Below are 24286 nucleotides of genomic sequence, written 5' to 3'. Positions count from 1 at the left end.
CAGACTCATCCAAAGAATTTTGATTATCATAGGGTAATGATTTGTTCATAGGTATCTTGTTTAAAGAGTCATCATTAGAAGAGGAAGATTTAGAAGAACTCCCTTTGGAAGTAGATGTTTGCAAACAAGCCTGAAGATTAGTATCACCTATCAAGGTATATGTCTTATTGTTATAAATAAATTTAACTTGTCTATGCAATGTAGAGGGGATAGCTTGCATACTGTGAATCCAAGGTCTCCCTAATAATAAGTTGTATGTTAGATTTCCCGACATAACATGGATAGGAGTAGGCAAAGTAATAGGTCCCACTGTGATGGGTAAGGTGATAATGCCTAATGAAGACTTAGCCACATTATCAAAGCCTCGGATGGGACGAGAGTCGGGCTCAATAAGGGATGTATCCACATTCATCTTATGCAATAGATTAATGCTACACACATTAAGGCCAGAGCCATTATCTACCAGTGTTTGTCTTATACCAGTGTCATTTATGATAACCACAATCATCAAGGGATCATATTGATGTTGAATGTCACTAGTAGGCAACTCATCTTGAGTAAACACAATTTGAGCTTTAGGATTCATCACAGAGTTAACCAAAGACACTATATTACTAGATGTATTAGGTGGAGGAACATTCAAATCTTTCAAGGCATCTTGTAACATTCCATGATGAGCAGAAGAAGTTTGAATCAAATCCCAGAGGGATATCTTAGCAGGGGTAGCTTTAAGTTGTTCTATGAGATCATATTCCTTACCAAGAACTTGTGAAATCCGAGGAGCTTGAGGAAGAACAGGTTGGGAAGGAGGAAGTGAAGTTGGGATAATTGGAGGAGGATTAGGTTGCCTATTGTTTCTTGTGTTATAGGTATGGGCAACCGCATGATAACTCTCTCTAGTTAATTGCTTAGCATACTCAGAAGGGCTCTTAGAAGAATAACCTCCTTGCACAGTAATAATAGGTTTCTTAGGAGTGCAAAAAGAATCATTAGCATGACCACCTTGAACCACTAAGATAGGCTTATTTAAAGGTTGAGAATTTTGAGAAGGACAAGCACCTTGGATAGTGAAGAGAGGTTTGTTAGGTGTTTCATTCACATGTATCAAATTGATTGAGGATGGTTTAGAGGAATGAACAAAAGTGTTGGAATAATTATTGATAGTCTTCTCTTGCACTAAAATCTCATCACGAATTAAATCAATTTTAGGAGAGAGACAAGGGGTAGGCATTGATGTTCTAGTAGGAAGAGTAATACTAGGAAAGGTCATATCATCCTCTATCATCAAAGGATCTACATGGGGAATAAACTCTCTAGGAGAAGGATCAACATTACTCTCTAAATTCTCACTTTTGAGAGGGAGATCTTTGAAAGAGATGTTAACCATCTTGCTTTGAACTAGGGTATCCTTATGAGTAGAACCAAGTTGAGGAGAGGGAGATGCTTTATTTTTAGAGGGAGAATAATTGAGATTCAAGGAAGGGGAGAAACTATCAAGGGAGTTTCCAATCTTGATTTCATCCCCTTTGGCTAGGGGTAAAGAATAATCTATACCTTCTTCTAATGGTTCATCCCAAATAGTGAGGTTGTTGAAAGGAATGTTTGAAGTATTGTCAATTTCGGGAGAGGAGATAACATTGTTTATTAATTCCTCATCCTTAGGAGGAAGAGCATCAATAGATGTGTTAAACTCATCCTCTTTCCTCAAAATATGTTCAATATGATCTTTAGGGGAGAGAGAATTAAGGAAATTGCTTATTATTTCATCTTCTTTCTCTAAGGGATGCTTATGTGTAAGACAGACTTTAGGAGAAGGGTAAGCATTTATCATTAATTCATCATCTCTAGTGGGAATCTTGTTGGAAAAGGAAATGCCATCACTAGGAAATGTAGGGATAATGTCATCTTCTTGCACAAAAGGATCCTCATGAAGGGAGTGTTTTTTAGGAGGAACATGAACACATTTCTCCAAAGATTCATGCTTAGGAAGGAGATCTTTGAAAGAAGTGTTCATAACCTCTTGTTGCACTAACATGCCCCCATTGGAAGAACCAACTTTAGGAGAAAATAATTCAATGTCCATCAATACCTTTTCACTTAAAGAGGCATCATGTAGGGAAGGTAAAGTAACATTAAGAAAGGTGTTTATGATATTATTCTCTTCCTCTAGGATAGCTAAATAGGAAGGGCACATTTTAGGAGAGTTGTCAAGATCACTCTTAAAGTCTTCATCCTTAGAGCATGGGAGAGTCTCAAAGGGATTGATAGCAACTCTTTTAGGCACTAAAATGTTGTTATAGATAGGAGGAGGTTCTTTAGAAGAAGGAAAAATTGAAACAAGTGAAGCTAACCCATTATCACATCTATGGAATGAATGCATCATGACAACAATTTTCCTCTTTCAAATGATAACACATGCAAAATAGAAGAAAATGTTCAATTTTAAGCAATGCAAGCACTTAGAATGTAGATTTAGAAAATGAAATTTACGATTCAAATGAGTTCCTAAATCAGATTTGAAATTGTTGATCCCAATTAAGCTATCCACAAGTTCAACTTTGAATTGAAAAATTAGGGTTTTAGCAAAAATTTCCTCTAAATTTTTGAATCTTGCAAGAAATTGAGACTTGTAAATACAATTTTGAATTTGAAATAGCATAAACACTCAAATTTAAAAACATAAATCAGAATTAGAAAAGATTGGAGTTCAGGTCGGGTTCACCAAAATGTGTGGGAGAAAAAGTGACACTAAGCAAACATGCCCTAATCTCACTTTCAACCACACACTTGTGGAATACGAAAGAGCCTAGAGGTATCACACAATTGGCTACTTCTTCTTGTGAAAGAGAGAGCCATGGGCTACCTATTAGGATTTCTATTCCTTTGTTGCAAATGATAGATAGAATGATGCAAGTTCAATTCCTAACCCCAAAGTGCAAGTATGAACTACTAACAAGATTGCAGAATTGAACTTAAATAATGAAAAGCTGTAAACACAAGGATAAGACAAGAATGTAAATGCGTACCCGGAGTTAAAATTTGACTGAAAATGTTCGGGACGGGGGCGCGGGCGCCACTGTCCTGATTCTGCCCCTGAAACTGCTCCGGAAACTGCTGTTTTTGCACTCTGGAAAAGCTGTCAAAAATGCTGAAAATGTTGTCTGTCAGAAGGACCAGGGCGCCCAGTGCCCCTGTCCTGGCAGGACCAGGGCGCCCCATGCCCCTGTCCTGGTCTTTTGCTCTGAAACTTGGTGTGTTGTTTGGTCTACGTCTGCTTCTTCCGGATATGTAACTTGCGGCGTCGTCCGAGTCCCGAAACTTGCACTTATATCTGAAAAGGTGTTGTGGGCGGCTATATAGGGTTTTGCCTTAGTCAAACCCCCGCTTTGGTGATTTCCACCTCCACGAATAGCCAAGTTGTATTGTAAAATGTATTGTGTGTGCAGACCTAGTGTGTGTGCAAGGTCCTTAAACGCAAGAAAGCAAACTAGAGAAACCTAGAAAGTAAACCCTAATTGCTTGTAAATGATAATGTAAATGCTCTAAATCAAGATGCAAAGTGATCTAAAGCATGAATAAAGGATATATTGAAGCTTATGCAAAGACATGAAAACAACATGAAATCATACCCAACCCTCAAGGGAGGAGTACAAGCCAATCTTCAGTCGATAATCTCCTATTGTTCTTCAATGTCTTCCAAACCCTAAATGGATGAATGAAATTGATAAATGCTTGATAGAAAGATGTTGGATGTTGTTGAAGTCTTCAAAGATCTTCTCTTTCGCTGCATAGAAGTTCTTGAAAACAAAAATGGGATCCTTTCTAATGAAGAAAGAGAGCTCTTATATATGAAACCCTAGGTCGTAATTTCAACTTTTGGCCGACCTAGAGATTGAATATACCGCCAATTTCTTGGGGTTAAGCTTTATTTTATGATTGGATCGTGCTCCCAAAATTTCGGAAAAAATGTCCGGGACCATGTGCACCGGGCGCCACGGTCCCGGCAATTTTTCACCAAAATTTCAGGGTCGTCGGATATGATGATTTTAGAGAGAATCCCGAAGTTACAGGTGATTTCGAGATGTTTTGACCCCCGAAATCAAGCCCCCAAGTTCGAAATAGGACCTAATTAGGGTTTTTGATTAAATGATGTATAGGAGGAATAAAACGAAAAGGGCACACTTTAATGAAAGGGCCCAACTTTATGATGTGGGAGATGATAAAATAGAACCTTAGACCTAATTAATTTGATTAATTAAGTGCTAAAGGGGAAATGTAATGCAAAATGCAAAATGCGCCAAGGCGGGTGCTAAACTAGGTGTGAAATTGTACCACCCTAGCAAGTGCGTACAATTTACGACGCTACACCTCTATAACACTTATTTTTCTTCTTTATATTGAGAAGTTTAATTGCCCTAGAATGTTATAGAAAGTGTAACTCCCCCTTTTTTAGGTTGACCACTTTTATATCCTTTTCCCCTATTTTGGATTATGCAAAGAATATGCCCAAAATGGGTTTTTGCGTTCACTAAAATATTTTGAGAATTATTATTTTTCCTCCTAAAGTAGCACAACTTTTGGAGGCCATATCTTTTGATCTGGGAACCCGATTGGGCCTTATTTAATAAAAATGAAGAAATTGAAGAGATCTACACCATGCTTTCCCTAGATCAAGAATTGTTCAAACTTTCATTGAGGTTCCATTCAATCATTTAAAGGTCCAAAATTTAGGTTGAATATTTTTTATAGGATTTTTGAACCTTGAAACATTAATATCTTTGAAATTATGATACATGATATTGAGATGATTCTTTCTCTAGTCGTTATATTTTCATTATGCTTCTTGGGGTCATTTTTTAGGTTCATACATGCATAAATGCAAACATACTAAAAATAGTAACCTTGCAAAAAATAGCCCTCATTGAAAATTTAAACAATATTTTTGGGTGATGCAAGATTGCTTTTACACCTTGGATGCTCCTACATCATATTTCTTGTCCTCATACTCCAAATGTATGGGGATGTGAGGAATAAACAAATATTTAGTTCCTTGGATGCAACCTTTGGGGGAGGGCCCATGTAGGTTTTCTTCCCAAAAGAGGAATGCATTTAAGGTTGAGTGCGAGGAGTGAGATTGTGTGGGGATTTGAAGTGGGTCTACCTCACTTAATTAGGATTAGGGAACATGAAAATTATTTGGGGGAGGGTTAGGTGGGGATTGTGATATAAAAAAATGTGATGGAGGATGTGAGGAGAGTAATTAGATAAATACGATTTATTTATTTAATTATTTGGAAGAAGGGGATAAAGGTACAAGTAAATAATTAGAGGTAATTATTTACTTGAGGCTAATAATTAGGAAAAATAGAAAAAAATAGATAATATTAATTAAATAATAAAAAATTATTGATTAATATAAATGATAGGGAATTAGATGAAATAAGGGTAAATTTATAAAATGTGATAAATTTCAGGTGTCTACATTTTGCCCTTGTAGTGTAGAAAATTGTTTCCTCTTATAATTTCACACTCTCATTTGGGTCTTTCCTTTAGTGTTCCCTCTCCTAGCTCATTTCAAGCCTATTTATTGCCCTATCTTGCCTGATTGTCGTCATGTGCTAATATTGTGATTAATCTTATGTCTTGGGTCTTAATACTTTGCAACCACCTTTCTTTAGTCCTTTTTTGAGTGGACTAGGGTGCCCAATGCCCTAGTCCCTCTAAAAGGGTCCTAAATTCAAATGTGTGTGAGTGTCGACTCCCGCCATTTGTGTTCCAATCCTGATATTTTCATTTGTCCATTTGAAAGTTAGTCTAAATTAGGAAATCCTCGTGAACCCTATTTGAAGCAACCTGTTATCATTCATAAACAAAAAGTCACAATTTATGAGAACCCTTAGTGTTAAGTAAGCAACTATGGATTTGAGTATTCATCATAAGGAGTAGTAAGCTATAGAAACCTACATTCAAGTATGATTTCACAATTGTTTTTGTTATGTCTTGTTATGTTATGACATCAACACTTGAAGAATTTTTCTAAAGAGCATTGCATCATTACCATTATCAATCCTAAGGTGATATTATTTCATTTCAACATTTTGATTATGATTTAGCTTCTACCCTACCATGGGTCATCTCTCTTTTACCTCATCATAACTATTATGGAGGTGGACACACCAACACGAGGTTTGACTTAGGCAAGACCCTATATAGTAAAACATTTTTCCCTCTTTTCATGTGTATAGGTATAGATCTGACAATTGAGAATTACATAATTGTGTAGAGCAAACTACAATAGATAGTCTCAAACTTTGAATAGGTTACAATTTGTGGACTATGCTGATTTTCTCTAGTGCTCGACACTTTTAGGTTGATTTTTGGAGAGACATATCTATAGAGCCTCCTGATACAAAATATGGGGCTTTTTGTTGACGCGGACATCCCTAGGACTAGGGTCTCTTGCACATTGGTCCCACACTTTCAACTCAACTTTGTAGTTACAAGTTCTTCTCTCTCTCCTATTCTAGGCCTATATTGTTGTGTTGATTTCCAATTATGTAATTCACTATTTATGTTGAATTTTATCAATTTCTTATCACTTTACCTAGCCCTTGCATATTTATATCATAACCATATCCAATCAAATAAAATTAAAAAAGGATCAATTAACCAAAGTGTTCACCACTCCTGTAGTACCCCTGCCCTAATTGATTTCTAATCTTGGTTTGACCTTGGTTAGTTTATCATAATATAATGATTATAGTTAGATGTTTTGATTTAGTCCATAGTTGTTAATGTGGTTTTTGCACCAATTCGTATGCAAGTTATTAATTCTCCCAATTCGTGTTATTATCTTGGGCTAACGCTTTCATTAAATTTATATATGTATGCATGTATGACTCTTGGTTGCAGGAGATTTCAGGTATAGTGCCGCATGGATGCGAGCTGAATTTGCAGGTTTGAGTGTACCTCTTTAATCCTTAGAGTTGGATTAGGTGGTTGTAAGACCCTAGTTTGACCATAGTCATGCTCAAGTGAGCATCATCAGTCATCGTCGGTATTCCTTTTTGGTTGGGTTTGCGAGTCGTCTGTCTAGTTGACCTTCTTGGTTTGCATGTTTGGTGTGTATGGTTAAATTGAGTAATTAATCTTTAATCTTTAATTTGATTAAGTACGTGTTGTGCATTAAAGATTAATGGACTAAATTAAACAGGGCTTCTTTATGCGATTATCGTTAAATTGAATTGCTCAATTTAAATTGGGAGCAAGTTCAATTAAACGGTTAATTTTAATGTAAATTTAATATGCTTATGCTGTTAGAAAAGGAAAGTTTTGAATTTAATTGCAATAGAATTAATTGTATTCTGTTGGCTTTTTTCAAATAGAAAGGTTAAATTCAGTTATTTGGAAAAATCAATTTTAAATTGAAAAGCAAGTTAAATATATTGATATAGTTGGAAAATAATGATTTTGGGATTTATTTTAAATAAAAAATTTAATTCCAAAAATAAATTTTTTTGGTCAAACTTTTCCATATAACCTAGATTTTTGGAAAAATATGGGAGATGGATATTTTTGGAAAATATTTGAGGATAATTTTGGGGAAGAAATTGGAGGATTCTTATGGAAGGGTTTTGGGTATTTTTGCTAGTGGAGCTCCTCTTCAACACCTCCAGGATAGCATTCAAGGTTGGAATTTTGGTTAATCCTTGGTTGTTTTTGTTGAAATTTGCTTGAATTTAAAGGAGCTTCCTCTGTGTGTGTAGCTCCTCTTCAACACCTCTAGGATAGCATTCAAGGTTGGAATTTTGGTTAATCCTTGGTTGTTTTTGTTGAAATTTGCTTGAATTTAAAGGAGCTTCCTGTGTGTGTGTAGCTGCCCTTCTTTCTTTAAGAAAACCCCTTTATTATGGATTTGAATTGAGCAATTAATTTAGCAATGAATCCTTTGTTTCTTGATGCAAATCCATTTCTTCATTTGAGCAAGAAATGATGTGTTAAATTTAAAAGTGTTGTGTGTATATATGATTTGTAAGAAATCCAAATTCTTCCTATTTTGGAAAACCTCTTCTTGCTAGAAACTCTTATTTTAAGTCTCTATATGAGACTGTTTAAAAAAAATAAATTGAAATGGGGGTTTGTGTTTTTAAAAAAAGAAATTATTATGCAAACCAATTTATTTTATCAAATCGGTTTTTGTTTTATAAAGAAATCGGATTTAAAAAAAAATAAAAATAAATTGTTTGGGGTTGGAGGATGGGGAGCGGAGCTCTACCCGCACCTCCTCCCCCTGCGCGGGCCGCAGCTGGCGGTGGTCTGCGACCACCACGACGGCCACAGGTAGCGGCGACTCCCGCAGTGGTTGCAAGGTCCCAGCGTCCACTGCGTGTGCGCTGCGGGGCTTGCGACTGCCGCGGTGGCGCCGCCCCGCAGCTAGGGTTTGGCCGCCCAACCCCCTCGCGTAAGGAAGGTGGGCCCGACCCTCGCCGCCCCCCTTTTTGTATTTTTTTAAATTATTTTTTTAGTTAAAAAATAAATAAATTAGTAAATAAATTTATTAATTTAAAAAGCATTTTTTTAATTAAGTTTTTAATTATTTATTAGTTATTATTAATATATATTTATTAATGAGAATAAAATATATATATATATATATATATATATATATATATATATATATATATATATATATATATATATATATATATATATATATATATATATATATATATATATATATATATATATATATATATATATGAGAGTTGTGTACAATTAAATTATTAATAATATATATTTTATTAATGAATATATATATATATATATATATATATATATATAATTGGATTATTATGCATTATTAATTATTAATTGTGTATATTTTATTAACCATGGGCTAATAAATATATATGAATTAATATTTAATCTTTTGGACCTGTAATATTAGGGAAGTATCTTTTTGGAAAAAGATAGAATATTATTTAAATTGGAAGATTTTCGAGATAAAATATACATAGGTTTGAATAATCAGGAGTATATATTATTTGAAGATTTGAATGTTATATGCCATCTGGAAATGTTAGAAATGAATATTTTATCATTGGACATTATGAATTTAAACGATATGCTTTTGGAAATTTAATTAAGTATCATTTGGAAAAAACATGTTAAGTTACTGATATTCTCATTTAGTAAAATAAATGGTTTAATTATATTTTCCCTCTGTTTGAGAAATAGACAATGGTACTATTGCAAATTGTGGTATTATATTCACCTTGCAATGATTGTTTCCTGTTAGTATATTTTGGAAACTTAGATCATGTAGAAAACTTGATCGACCTTTATTGATTTAATCAATGGGAAAGAAAATTGTCCTTCTTGATTGTTGCTTATGCAAGTTTAATTTCTGTATTCGCTTTTACTTACATAATGGCAAGCTTTGATTTGTTTGATTGGACCCTATTGTATGGATTGATTTGGGGTACCTGTTTCAGTCCTCGATTTCGAGTTGACTATTGTTTTACGGTGGTGTCGTATTAGGTCATATCCTTTATGCGGATGTCGAATGATGATTTCGTGGTTGACCATAGTTGGTCAAGTATCTGGTTAGAGTACCGTCAGTAAGTGTACCTTTTTTGAGTTGTGTTTGACCAAATGGTTGTTCCCTCCTTTTTGAACTATGTTTGCTTGACCATGTGTGTTCCTTGGTTTTTGAGTTCATTTGAGTCTAGCCTAGTGTCGTATGGGAAGTGGTTTTCGATTGGGGACCGCGCCCAAAGTGGCTGCTGGGTAACCCATCAAAAGTGAGTCTAATTAGTGATAACCTAACAATAGATTAGAATGTTAATCTCTAAGTAAGATAATTGTGCCTCACACATGGGACGAGTGCTAACACAGACTCGACATGCTGTGAGAAGGCCTGAAATGGCAAACCATCATCCTTGTCTTCACAAAAGGATGTGTGGGTCCACATGAGGCTTGGATGGGCTGGAGGTATGGATTAGGTTGCCAGGGTAACCCAGTGTATGGGATCGGGACCTATGAAGACCTGCCATGGTAACCATACCAGGTCATGTGATGACACTTGTCCCTACGTTCGCTAGTGTGTTGTTGTATTGTTGTGATAGGAGCACGTTTGTGGATTCGTCCTATTGTCTATGCCCTTGTGAGTATCTGGTTTCATGTTAGACCTTGGGTGGTGATGACTCAGTTTTGTGGATGTCCTAATGGACCTTTGTATTAGCTTCAATTATGTTCAGCTGGATCCTTTCCTTTTCAGGGATCGTGTATGTATTTATTGACCGATGTGGTCGTTTGTATATTGGTTATGTTTCGCCTTGATGGCAAGATTGCAAATAATGAGAACCTCATGTATTCTTAACTTTATTAATTATCAGAGGGGTCTTGTAGTTGAGCAGACCCGGAGATGTAGCCCTTTAGGGGTGAACTCCGAGATCATCTTGGTGTTATGTGATGCGTTTGTTCTTATGTTTCATGTTTAGTGTAAGCATGTATGAATGACATTTTGATAGGATGTATAAGAGGATAAGATGAGATTAATTTTAAATGCATGTTTGCAATCCTCTCTTGAATGTAGTTAATTGGAACATGAAAGAATGTAGCTTAGGATATTGGATTATATTCAGTTATTGTTAAGGAAATTAAGTGTGTATGGAAATATCTCATATGTCTATGATGAAATTCTAGTGTGTTAGAATATTAGATGCATGGCTTATATTTTAATGAAAAGCTTGAATGTAAGGTATGAATGAATCATAATGGATAAACATTAGCATGTGATTTATATTTTCATCTTCTGAAAGAAATTATCCTTGTTTAAGAATCATCTCGTTATAAGATAATCAACTTATTGGATTTATTAGTGTGAGTTAAGTGAATTGTGAAATTTAAGTAATCACGTTGGGAAACTCCTTAGGTGTTAGTTGATGTCTTCCGCTATGTAATCTGAATTTTGATATCCCGTTGTATCTTAATGTTGTGTTTATCTTAAAAAAAAAAATTATTGCACTCCATTTATGTGTTTTAGCTTTATCCCTTCGGGGTTTCCTGGCGGGGCATTACAACTCCTTTAGGACTAAATTTGAACCTTGTTGGTTGTTCCCTAATGAAATGATCAAAATTAAAAATGGTGAATGAACAAGTTCTTAGTTTGCATCCCTAGGCTAAGACCTCATTTCCACATATTTTATTTTGGTGAACTTGACGTGTCTTACACTTGCATCACTTCTCATTTTTTAATTTCAGATATGATTTTTACATGAAATTTCCAAATTTAGAAGCATTCAAATTCTAAAATTCATTACTTGTATTGGTTAATAAATCACAACATTAATCAAATAGTGTTAGATTCTACAAGAAGCAAAAACTGAGCTAGGATTTGATGTCAGTCATAGATCACATGCAACTCTAGCAACAAATGATTGAAGATCAAAATAGCTAAATGAAGAGAAATCTGAAATAAGAGAAAAATAGAGAAAAAAAAAGAGAATTTTGAAAACAATTTCAATAATAAAATATTTTATATATTTAAGTTTTGAATATATTAGTGTATTATTTTTAATTATATTAACAATCTTTTGGAGGTTTGATATAGATTAGATAAGCGACATTTCATGTTTCTAATTGATTATTTATTAATGTTTTGAATATATTAGTACAATAATTTTAATCTATATTAATAATTATTTTGAAGTTTTGATATAGGTTAAAGAAGTAATATTACTAGGAATTTTTAGTTACAATGAAGAAAGATAATTTTTAAAAATGGTTGAAAGAGATTTTCTTAAAAAAACTTAATAATAAGCATAAATCCATAAATCCAAACCACAATTATAATTTTTTATTTGTTTCTTATGGAAACAAGTCAGATATATAGATGTCGACATCTTTGTCTTTATATAACAAATTACAACATTTTGAGTAAGCATAAATCCAAACCACAAGTCACCTTCGACTAAACAATCATGTACAATCTAGTCTGTTAAATTCACCTAGGGGTCAAACCTAGCCCAAACACATCTCTAGAAGTTTGAACCTTAGTGGATGCCCTTATACCACATACCATCATGCTCAACCAATCGAACTGCAACTCTTTGGCTATTATTATGAATTTCAATTCTTTTTTTTTCTTTGTTTAAATGGAGGATTTTATATCATCCACAAGATTGTTTTTGCTACTTGATATAAGAGCATGGACTTTAGATAGATGACTGAGAGCCAACGTCTAAGGCATTACCCATTTCGACATTATCCCTTACAATACCGAGACCTTACATTCAACAAGATTTGATCAATTCTTGATGAACTTATTCAACTTCGAGACCTTACACTCAACAAGATTTGATTAATCAATCATGGACTTATTCATCTTCCAAACGTCACACTCAAAAAGATTTGATCAATCTTGAGTTGGCCTAGTGGTGGAGAACTTGTGCTCTTGAAAAAGAGGCCACAAATTGAATCCCAAAGGAGGTAGGGTTTGTAGTGCACTTAGGTGCCTCCCCCAAAGAAAGAATATAGTATAAGTCCCATATTACTGTTAGCCCTATGTAGACTCACATATTGGGACACAACTATTCTAACTCCAAAATAGCGTTATAAAACGTGTATTATTGATTCTTTCAAAAAATCACAGCTGTCGATTTTGCAATTAATAATTAACATTGCATCCATAACTATATGTTATGTGCATTTTCATAATACTTTTGATCGGTTTTTGGAGGCAGAGTAACTCCCAGCCCCATATTGCTTATAAAAAATCCTTTCATTTCCTTGATGAACTCATTCAACTTTATTAGATCGAAGATCCATTGGCATAAATCTAAATCCCAATTAAACGGTAGAGTAGCTTCAATTAGGTAGCAGTATGTTCAAAAGTATTTGTCAGTTTACAGCTTGAATCTTGTGCTTTTTGAGGGCAATCCGAAATTGGGATACTGGTTGAATCTCTACCTCGGTGGAGCTGGCAGGGTGTCACATCGAAACCTGCTTTCGGGCGCGAATTGGAAGGCAGTAGAATATGATTGGAAAAAGAAAGGGATTGGGAATATTGGGGTTGGCGTGGCCTGAGGGTAGCCGCAAAAGCAAACAGAATCTCATTGAACAAGGAGAAACTTTGTCGGAGCTCGGCGCAACCTGTCAATGAGCAGGTGGAGTTGTACTTTTAAGAGAGAAGGATATGACGTGGCCAACATAGTTACCTCATTTGGAGAGCTTCTCTGGCACCATTAGTTGATAGTTAGTAATACTGCTCGGCCTTTTATTTATGGCAGAGACACAAGCAATTGGCTTGTACTAAGGTGGCAACTGCAATGGCAATGGCCAAGGCCAAGGGTGTTGTCGCAGTGGTGGGCGTAGGTCCCAAGCTTGGCCGCTCAATTGCCAGGCGCTTTGCTCACGAAGGATACACAGTTGCAATTCTTGCACGAGATTTGGGTCTGTAAGTTTTCTGCAATATTTTGGCTAAAATGCCCGCATTTTCGAGTTTTGCACTTAGGGCTAGGGTTTTTTGTGCAGATAAGCTTTCGAGGTTCGCAGATGAGATCGCCAGAGAAGAGAATGCGCAGGTTTTCGCCATCCGAATCGACTGCTCCGACGCCAAGAGTGTGCGGGAGGCCTTCGAGGGCATTCATTCTCTCGGCTTCGTCGAAGTTCTGGTAAAATTGCATTTGGAGTTTCAGAATGTCAAAATGCGAGGAATTTGTGTGCATTTGATCATGAGATCTTGCACTCTGTTATTTGGCTTGTGATTATTGATATTTTACTGTAAATGCACCTTTGTATTCATACTGTGTCTCAAATCCCTAGTGTTACCTGATTTGGGTAGTTTTGAAAGAATGGAAGAATGGGGGATTAGGGGAGGAAGGGATAAGTAGAAGTGGAGTATGTGGGCGTTGGTGTTGGCTCGTAAAGAGCCAAAGAAAGATCACCTTTTGTTGGTGCTGAGGCCAGTCCGACAATATAGTAGTTGAGGCCAGATCCACCCTATCAGTTTCTGTCCAGTACGAAGGACCAACTCTATATGGTATGTGTTACCAGCCTGTTCAAAACCTTATTCCTGAGAGTATGTAGGAAAAACTAAATGAAAATTTCCATTTACTTGGTTTACATATCTGAAGCATTCCCGAGTCTGTCGAATTGAAGGTTGTCTCTAAGACCAAACCTAGTAATTGTGTTTGAAGAATGGTTAGGGCTGAGTAGAGGGTGTCCCTATGTTACCGTAGGCATGGTAAAACATCACTCTCTGCTTTCTTGAATCTGTCTGATCGTCAGAGATTTTTATATCTAATAGGAGGATCAAGAAATTTGGAGGGCAGATCTGGTGGGATTCCATGAGGATGTTTAGTTGGTCCTGATCCTAAGCGTTGTTTGCTGAAGTGGCTTTTTAACTCTCTCTTCAATTGAGTAGCTGAAGCTTCTCCAGCCGATTGTAGTCCATTGAACTTCTTAGCTAAAGCAAGTCTGTTATGACTGCTTTAGTAATAAGAATATCATATGATAGTTCAATATGCAATGTTGCTGTTACTACTGTCAACTAGATTATGACTGTAAATTATGGTTATTCTGTTTTGGGTTTTCATGGGGTCTGATTTTATAACTTGTTTGGTGAGCAGGTGTACAACGTGGGCATGCCAATGCCATGGAATCCACCCAAGTTCACTGACATAAGGCTGGAGTCCTTTGAGAAATCCATCACTATTTCTGCGGTGGGAGCCTTCCACTGCGCCCAACAGGTGTTGCTTCTGCTTCTTTCTGTATTCTTATAATTCTCCCTACTGTTATAGTGTGGCTATGGGTTGTCCTTTGTGGTTTATTGTATTAGTACATAAGTAAATGTTGTTATAGTGAAGCTCATCATGGGCTGAAAATGAATAAATTGTCAGGAATGATTGACGATATGGCGTTGGGTAATTATAATTTCCTCTAGATCTTGCCTGGCATGGTGGAGAGAAGAAAAGGTACGATCCTTTTTACTGGTGCTGAAGTATCAATTAGAGGAGCAGCAGGGTTATCAGAACTGAGTACGCCTTTTCTCAACCCATTCCCAATTCTTTATATAAGTTGAAAAATGGTCCTCTCTTTTGCATGCTCAAATTTTGAAGAGTTCATTTATGCATTTAACAAATTTGGGGGCTCAATTTGTCCCATCTTGACAATGTTTACTGCATTCATTCTAAATGCCAAAGCCGGTTGTATGTGAGTGGCCTTACAGCGTGTGGGAAGTTTGCTCTAAGGGGCCTTTCTCAGTGCCTTGCTCGAGAATTTCAACCACAAGGGATTCATATTGCCCACATTATTATAGATGGAACGATAGGATTTTCCAGGTATGCGTTCATAACATTCACACTTGAAGGTTTTATGATTTTCTGAAATCACTGTCACTTTCTAATCTGGTAAAGGGGCGATGACCTAAAACATGATGATAAGACTAGAAGATACAGTTGATTGATAATAGAAAAGCCTAGTATCTAAGACTGTCTATATGTGAACAATCTAATCTGTGAAATTTTGTTAGATCCGGCACTGCATACAGCCTCTCCATTGTGTCTCATTTGGGCCAAAGAAGGCCAAGTAACTGAAGGTTTGTTTTAATGGGAATTGTCATGAATGTCAGGCCTAAGGAGGCCAATGAATTGCAGGAGCATGTTTTGAACCCAGATGCCATAGCTCAGACGTACTGGCAACTGCATATCCAGGACCAAAGTGCTTGGACCCAAGAGGTGGATCTCAGATCCTTTTCTGAGAGGTTTTGAGCTACTTCATCCAATGCCTTTTAGAAATCTTGGACCATTTCCAGAGGGGTATTGCGCCAATTTATCTAGTAAGGCATTTCATGCGTTGTGACTCCATCCACTTTTTAGAAATTTGATTATGAATATTGGTGTGAGTTTGAATATAAGGCTAGCTTAATTTTGGAGAAATCAGTGTGGTCTCCATCAAGGTTGATATGGCTCTTCTCTACATCTTCGGAGGAGATACAAAGAAGAGGAAGAAATCCATCTGACCGCCTTGGTATTGTTGTGTTTGTAATCGTGGGTTCTGAGCATAGGTAGATCGTTTGGGAACTCTGTTCATATAATGGTGTTTTTTCAGCCTTGCAATTTATATATATAAATATGCATATACATATATATATATATATATATATATATATATGATTTTCCAATCTGGAGCCATTGGTTTAGAGCATCTCATGGTGCTGAGCAGTCTGCCCAAAGAAAGACATATAAGATTATCTCAATCTTTTAATAGGTGGAAAAATCTTTTCTACTACTTGAATTGGGGCCCCACCTGTAAATTGAATCTCCACCTTTTAATTAGCGTACCTCAAGGTGGAAATGAGGCTCTTCTCTACATCTTCGGAGGATTTCTTGTGAAGAGGAAGAAAATCAACTGACCACCTTGGTATTATTGTGTTTGTAATGTAAGTTCCGAGTGTTGGTGGGAATTGGGTCGTTTGGGAACTCTGTTCATATAATGGCATATTTTTCAGCCTTGCAATCTATTTTTGTTGTTTTTCAATATGGAGCCAATGGTTTAGTGCATTTTATGGTCATGAAGAATTTGGTGAAAGATCATTTTTAATCTCGTCTGCTATTTGAATTGATTCCAGCATAACACCTTATTATATAAGATTGCTTGTTTATTTACTGGGGTGCCTGCACATTCATCTTACAACCTCGCCTATCAAACTTTTTAGAAGTGTGGCATGAGTTGTAATCTCATGTTGCCCGTCTCTAGAATGGTAAGAAGTAGTTCGATCATAATTATTAGTACATATAGATATTGAATCTGAGTTACATCATGAACGAACATTGATTTCCTGTGATCTATAGTTTAGATGTCTAGAAATATGGCAACCATATAAACAAAATGTTTTCTTATCTTCTCAAATTATGTATTTTCATATGAGCCAATTTCAGTATCAAAACAGTTTGAAGATTGGTAACATACATCATTTATTCTTGAGGTTAGGATTAATCAAACTGTTAGCTCCTTAATCAAGATCCATAGTAGCAAATCTCATATTGAATGGAATTTGAAGATAGCTTAAAGCTGTAATTCTCGATCTTTTTAACTTTTGAGGCTCGTAAACTTGTTAAAATCAATCATCCATTCATCCATAGTGAGGGAATGAATCCATTCACTCTGGGAGTCGCCTAAAATAAACACGCTTCGGCAAATTGAATCCAGGATATCCCACCTGTGGATCTTTTTAGGAAATTCTAGTTTTGAAATGGAATAATTTAATTACGCGACCCAAAGGTCTACAGAGGATTTGAGATATTACAACTCTTATATTTATGGAGTTGTTGACAACAATGTCAACCATTCTGTATTCACTATGATCGACTCCTTCCTTATGCCTGATCATGGCGAACAAAATAGAATTTTTACGTAGGGCAGTTTATGAGATTGATTTTATACAGAATCAAAGTTTCCAATCTAGAAATAATTGTTCTAGTCATCTTATAAAGAATTAAGATTATATATATATATATATATATTTTGCTCGATAAAAGGCCGAGGCCAGAGAGATTTTATCAATAAAAGATAATTACAACTCTATTCAGTGTGGGCACCAGTAGGAAAGAATGGAGGGAAGAAAACCGCCGGTCTAGCCCAGATCCATTAATGGATCAGAGAACTAATGCTAGAGATAGCTATAATAAGGGACATGATACAAGGATCCCTGGAAAATACATCCACAAGGATCTACAAGAGAATACTTTAGAAACATCCGCAATTTCCATAGTGCGGCGAGTCGCCCCTGCTCTGATAATGATAACCGCGATCGTAAATGATAGCTCAAATCTTTACCTGAATTCTTAAATGCTTGGTATGGATCTGACCAATCCCCTATTCTGCACAAGAACCTCATTACACCTTCAACCCAACTCAATGTTAGAATAAATACAATAATTTCAAACTCAAAGGAGAAAATAGCTTGGGACATATCTATCTAGCAAATTCTCTCAGCAGGTATCCACACCATGGAGTCGGGGGAATACTTGCCAGAACTTTCCAACCTGTCATACCATCATAATACCACATAAATAGTTAGCCAACACAAGATATTCCTATCCATAATGCTCAACTTACCGCCGCTGGGAAGCTTTTAAGAAATGAAAAAACAGAGACTAACTATTTAGGAGACTATTCAACCAATATTATCCAAACAGCCCTCCCAGATCCAACTCTAATTAGAATAGAGAGACCTGCCAGTCGTCACAGATTTAAATAATAGCAAACATCCATCATCAGTTAAAAAAACCTTCCTATCATAAGGCTCACAACTGCCTTGCTAGTACCATTCTAGCGATAGGAGTTCAGTTTACATGAAAATGACCACATATATATATATATATATATATATATATATATATATATATATATATATATATATATATATATATATATATATATATATATATATATATATATATATATATATATATATATATATATATATGAGTGATCTCTTCATAAATATATGCTCTATAAGCATATATCTATGTGAGTACATATGTATATATGTACATATATATACCCATAAATATATATGTATATGTATATATCGGTATTAAAAAGTTAAAGCTGAGAGCAAAGCTTTTTACAAGGGCGTAAGATGAAAACTCTTTCGTCAGAATGCTTAAGGGATTTGAATCTTCCCATTGGACGTAATACCATCTATCTTGAAGGACCCGCATTGCCCTTAAATTAAGATAGAAGATTAGAGGCTCAAATGATCAGAAAAAACAACTACACCCATAAGCAAAAAATAGAGTGAAAACATAACTAAGTCTAGTAAATATGTATATTGAGCATCCATAAGTATTTTTAGCATGTATAAGATATATGAAAGCAAAAACTTTTGAGAGTTTCAAGGTGACGAAAGGAAAACCAGAGACAAAATTCTCCCATTAATGGGCCAATATTATCATTCTGCGCAACATTGATAGCCAGAAGAAAGCCAAAAAGCCAGAAGGCTTTCCCTACGGAAGGATCCTCAACCTCTCTTTCCCTGCTTATGAGGGTCTCTGGATCTTGAGCTCTGGTTTTGTTGAAGAGGGGTCTGCAAGAGAGGGATGAATTGGCATATTGTCTGGGATGACTGTGATGTTCTCAGCTTCGAGGTAATTGATCAGCCATTTATCCCGCGGAGGCTTTTTAACTTGCAAGATTCACGAGAGGAAGAAAAACTTCCTACTTTTGATAGGGCTATAAGCTTCAAAGGCCGAGGGATCCTCTATAACCAGGATAGGGAATTGAGGCTCTGGTTTATTCATCCGAATAAGAACATCGTAGTCCCGGGGCTTAGGAGCCGTAAGCTCATCATCAATGTTGATCACCACCCTCTCTAGTTTGCCCAAGAATTCCTTTTTGAAGACCTTTTTGCATTGCTTCACCACTACATTTCTATCTTTCTCCAGATACATGGCGATTGCTAGGAACATTGCTGCAATGTCAGGGTTAGCTCTAGTCTGGTCCTCATTTAGGATATAATCCTTCCCCAGGATTTTCATCACAGCACCAGTGATCAGTGGATTCTGGTGGGCCAAAATGCCTTTCATTCTTTCCTCTTTGATTTCCCCTACAAAGGCCATATGCCGTTTCAGACCAAGAAGTCTTAGTGGAGTATCCATCAGAGCTAAATGGGAGATAGACTAGGACACCAACCCAACGAGCTAAATATAGCTAGAGAATTAATGCTTCGTGAAGAACAGCTAGTCTAGTTGTAGAGGAGAGCAGAATGCAGGTGAAAGATCAAGATCAGAGGGCCAGGATGCAAGAGTTGCGATCTTCAAGGATCTAAGAAATAATTACCGTCGCCTTAAGCCTTCAAGCGGAGGGTTCTCATGCTTTCAAATCACCGAGGGAGTGTCACCCCATCATTACTAGAGTGCCGTCACAATAGTATTGATCAAGGAGGATATGTTGATGCATGACATCCAAAAAAGGAGAGGCAAATCTCTCTTAACAGCTGAAGCTAAGGATAAGAGGGGCTACTAAGCTTAGATGGCTTGGAGAGGAAGATATGGCGAACTTTCAAGAAATGAATAATATTTTATTCCTAATAGAATACAATGCAAATGTGAATATTAATACCTATATATCCATGTATACATATTTCAGATGTGGTGAGATATGCATGCATGCTTATATACATATGCCTATTCCTATATGCTATTGCATCCTACTGGTCTTAAACTTACATATCTTGCGTTACTATGAATTTGCTTTATATATATATATATATATATATATATATATATATATATATATATATATATATATATATATATATATATATATATATATATATATATATATATATATATATATATATATATATATATATATATATATATATATATATATATATATATATATATATATATATATATATATATATAAGTAAATCTAAATATCTGTTAGATTATTGGATGAGTATAAGTGTGAGTGGATAGTAGACTATTATATGCCTATATCTGAATAAGGTTGCGAGATTGACAGAATATAAGGCTGCCACTTAAGAGTGTCAACATATATATGCATATATTTGTAATTGGATGAGTACCTAGATGTGACGATATGAACGTATATGAAATATGAACATGTATATATAAGAGGATATATATAGATAAATATTTATATGTATGTACGACATTGAGTTGATATATGAATATAAATGAAGGCAATGTCAAGGAATATGACCTCCTCACTCGTAGCTCCTAGGAAAGCATGCTCTATTGATCTACAGTTACCTTGTTGACCTTTTGAGTTCCAGACACTTGAGAGAAAACTTCAGATATAGTCTAAGGGGAGATGGATGCCATCTGCTCCCATGTTAGCTAACTCATCCACCCTTTTGTTGCCTTCCCTATAGATATGATTGACCATAAACCTCTCAAATCCTCTGCATAATTCAATAGCCCAAGTTAGCAGGGAGTTGAGTCTCCAATTGGGCATGCTGTCTTTTCTTAGAGCATTGATAATAATAGCTGAATCCCCTTCAATATCCAAATCCTTCACACCTAATTTTCTACAAAGATTCAGGCCTACGAGTAGGGCCACCAATTCCGCCCAGTTATTAGATTTGATGCCTACAGGGAATGCACAGATGGCTATTTCCTTACCTTCCTAGTTATGGACAGAGCATCCTATCCTTGCCACTCCTAGATTGCCAGGGGAAGCCCCATCAAAGTTTAACTTTAGCCATCCCTCACTTGGAGGTTGCCGCCTACATTTAGCTCTTTTCCTTAGATTTCCTTCAGGGCCATCCCCAACAAAGGGTGGGATAGATAGGCCCTCCCTTAGTCCCTTCATCTTCTCATCTCAATAGGTTACTGTGGCATTCTTCTTCATACCTGAGTTGATTCGACTGTTTATGAGTTTGATAATAGCCGCCTCAATTTTATTAATTACCCGATTCACCTCTAGTTTTTCATTTTTGAAGAGATGTCTATTTCTTTCCTTCCATAGTTCCCAAATTATGGAAGATGGGAGAGAGATCCATAAGCCTTCAAAAAGACATCCTCATCTTAGGATAGGCCAGGCTTTGAGCATCCCTAAAATAGTTTGGGGAAAGATAGGGGACCAACCTAGTTTCTTGGTAAACCAGTCCCAGCATTGGTTTGCATAGGTGCAATTGAGGAGGAGATGGTTAGTGTCCTCTTCATTCTTTTCACAGAGAGGGCATCTACTAGGACCCTCATACCCCATCCTCCTGAATTTATCAGCGGTCAAGAGCTTATTTTGGAGAGCAAGCCATGTGAAGACTCCAACCTTGGGTAGGCAATACCTATCCCAACAAAGTTTCAGAGGCAGCTCTGTCATGGGTCTGAGGTGGGCTTTGGTGATGTGAGAATACCCATCCTTAGAGTTATATTCCCCTTTCAATGAACCATCCCATACAAGCCTATCCTTATTAAGGTTAAAGGAGATGTTTCTTTCTCTTAGAATTGCCATGAGTTTGCTTTTATCCCTTATAGGGAGATCCTCATTTTCTCTGTTTATCCATTACCACCCCGCCCCCTCCTCTGAGGGGGAGATGTAGTTCCTTAACAATTTCCCTCTATTTGATTCTAGGAGTGCTCGTGAAGGCCCAAAGTCATAGATTTTCTCGAATGCCTTATACCCTCCCCAGGAATCAGACCAAAATAGGGCTTCTTCCCTAGAGCCTAGATTCCAAGTGAGTTTATTTGAAATAATATTTTTACACTCCAACATAAAGTTCCATATGCGAGATCCTCTAGGCGGGTCATTCTCTCTAAAAATTTGGATAGGATTATCTCCATTAAGGTATTTATGGTGCAATATCCTTGCCCACTTCAAATGGGGATGTCTGAACAATCTCCAAACTAACTTTGCCCCAAGGGCCTTGCTTTGGTCACATAAATTTTTAATGCCGACACCTCCTTCTTTTGGTCTCCAAATCTTATCCCAAGATAGGAGTGATAATTTCTTGTCTTCATTGGCACCTTGCCAAAAGAACGTCCTAAGGTGTTTATTAAGTTCATCCCATTTTTTTGATGATAAATTTTGACAGGAAAGTTGGTAAATGGGCATAGCTGCCAAAACTGATTTGACCAAGGTTGCCCTACCTGCAGAGGACAACCATCTTCCTTTCCAAGTGTTAATCCTCATTTTGATTTTTTCCACCAAGTGGTCCCAAGACTTTGATGACCTGCTTCCTTTATCCAAAGAGATGCCTAGATATTTGCAGGGGAGGAGACCAGGCTTGATCTCTAAGACTTTACAAATCTCATCCTCAGATGTGGGATTTATATTGAACATAAACACAGCCGATTTTTCCAAATTGAACTCTTGATGCGATGCTACCATGTAGGATTTGAGGATACCTTTGAAGGCCTTTGCTTCCCTAATGTCGCCTTGTCCAAAAAGCATTGTATCATCTACAAATTGCTGGAGGGTGATGGGGGGAAGACCACTGGTGATGGGAATACCTAGGATCCCACCCTCCTCTCTGGCCTTTGAGATAAACCTCCCTAGAGCCTCTTCCATAATGATGAAGAGGAAAGGAGACATAGGGTCTCCCTGCCTTAGTCCCCTAGAGCTACTAAAAAGACCTTCAGGAGTGCCATTGATCATGATAGAGATTTTAGGAGTGGGAATGCATTCAAAAATAAGGTTGATCCAAGATTTGGAAAAACCAAATGCTTCCAAACATTTGCATAAAAATTTCCAATCTACTTTGTCATAGGCTTTACTGATATCTAATTTGACCAGCATGCTTGGTGCATTATTAAGTTGGACCGAGTGAATAGCTTCCCGAGCTATTATTACCTCGTCATAGATTGATCTATCGGCCACAAATCCTGTTTGCTCTTCACTAATGATGATAGGGAGAAGTTCTTGAAGTCTTGTTGCTAAAGTTTTGGTAAGAAGTTTATAAAGGGTGTTGCAGAGGGCTATGGACCTATAATCATTGATGCTATTTGGTTTCTCTTTTTTTGGAAGTAGCATTAAGAAGGTATTGTTGATCTCTTTAAGTAGCTTACCTGAGTTTCTAACACCCTCTAAGGCCTCCGTGATCTCCAGACCCATAAATCCCCAACATTTTTGGAAGAAGCTAGTAGGGAAGCCATCTAGGACCGGAGCCTTATCTGGATTCATCTTGATGAGGGCAGATTTGACCTCCTCCTCAGGAAATTTCTTAAGCAGGCATCTATTGTGATCTTCATTAATGAGTTTTGGAATATTGCTAATTATATTATGTTGGCCCCAAAGGTTGGAGCCGTCAGTGTTGTTTAGGACGCCTTCAAAGAACCTTGCAGCTTCCGATGCCACCTCTAACGGGTCTGCTGGATTGACTCCATGGCTATTCTTAATGTTAGAGATTCGGTTTATCCATCTCTTCTGCTTGGTACTGTTATGAAAGAACTTAGTGTTGCGATCTCCATCTTTCAGCCAAGATTCCCTGGATTTTTGTCTCCAGAAGATTTCTTCTTTAGATAGAATCTTTTCATACTCTGATAGTAATAATTTTTCTTTAAGGAAGAGAGGTTCGTTCATCCCTCGATCCAAAACTTCCTTATTAACATCCTTGAGGTCCTTTTCTATTAAAAGTTTCTTGTTAAAGAAGTTACCGAAGTGCTCCCTATTCCACTCCAAGAGCTTCCTTTTGATTAACTTGAATTTGTTTGCCACAATAAACATCTTCAAGCCTGAGAAAATTGAGTCACTCCACCAGTGTTCAATTAGGTTGATGATGTAATCATCCTTGAACCACATGCTTTCA

General features: G+C 36.5%; 1 protein-coding gene across 4 annotated transcripts in view; it reads left to right on the top strand.

Moving 5' to 3' along the window:
* Positions 1–13141: 13141 nt before the first annotated feature.
* Positions 13142–24286, top strand: part of LOC131041617 (uncharacterized) — a 72797-nt gene continuing 61652 nt past the window's right edge. The window contains exons 1-6 of one of the 4 annotated variants that reach the window (XM_057974752.2): positions 13143–13455; positions 13537–13676; positions 14634–14753; positions 14948–15041; positions 15233–15344; positions 15536–16565. In XM_057974752.2, coding sequence (XP_057830735.1) covers positions 13332–13455; positions 13537–13676; positions 14634–14753; positions 14948–15041; positions 15233–15344; positions 15536–15599 — 654 coding nt within the window. In that variant the 5' untranslated portion in view covers positions 13143–13331 and the 3' untranslated portion in view covers positions 15600–16565. Of the gene's footprint in view, positions 13456–13536; positions 13677–14633; positions 14754–14947; positions 15042–15232; positions 15345–15535; positions 16566–24286 lie in introns of those variants that run through there. The other 3 variants (XM_057974750.2, XM_057974751.2, XM_057974753.2) reach the window with 3 other exon arrangements.

The sequence above is a fragment of the Cryptomeria japonica genome, chromosome 8 (genome assembly GCF_030272615.1).
Source record: "Cryptomeria japonica chromosome 8, Sugi_1.0, whole genome shotgun sequence".
NCBI lineage: Eukaryota > Viridiplantae > Streptophyta > Pinopsida > Cupressales > Cupressaceae > Cryptomeria > Cryptomeria japonica.
This window is presented reverse-complemented; position numbering and strand designations above follow the sequence as displayed.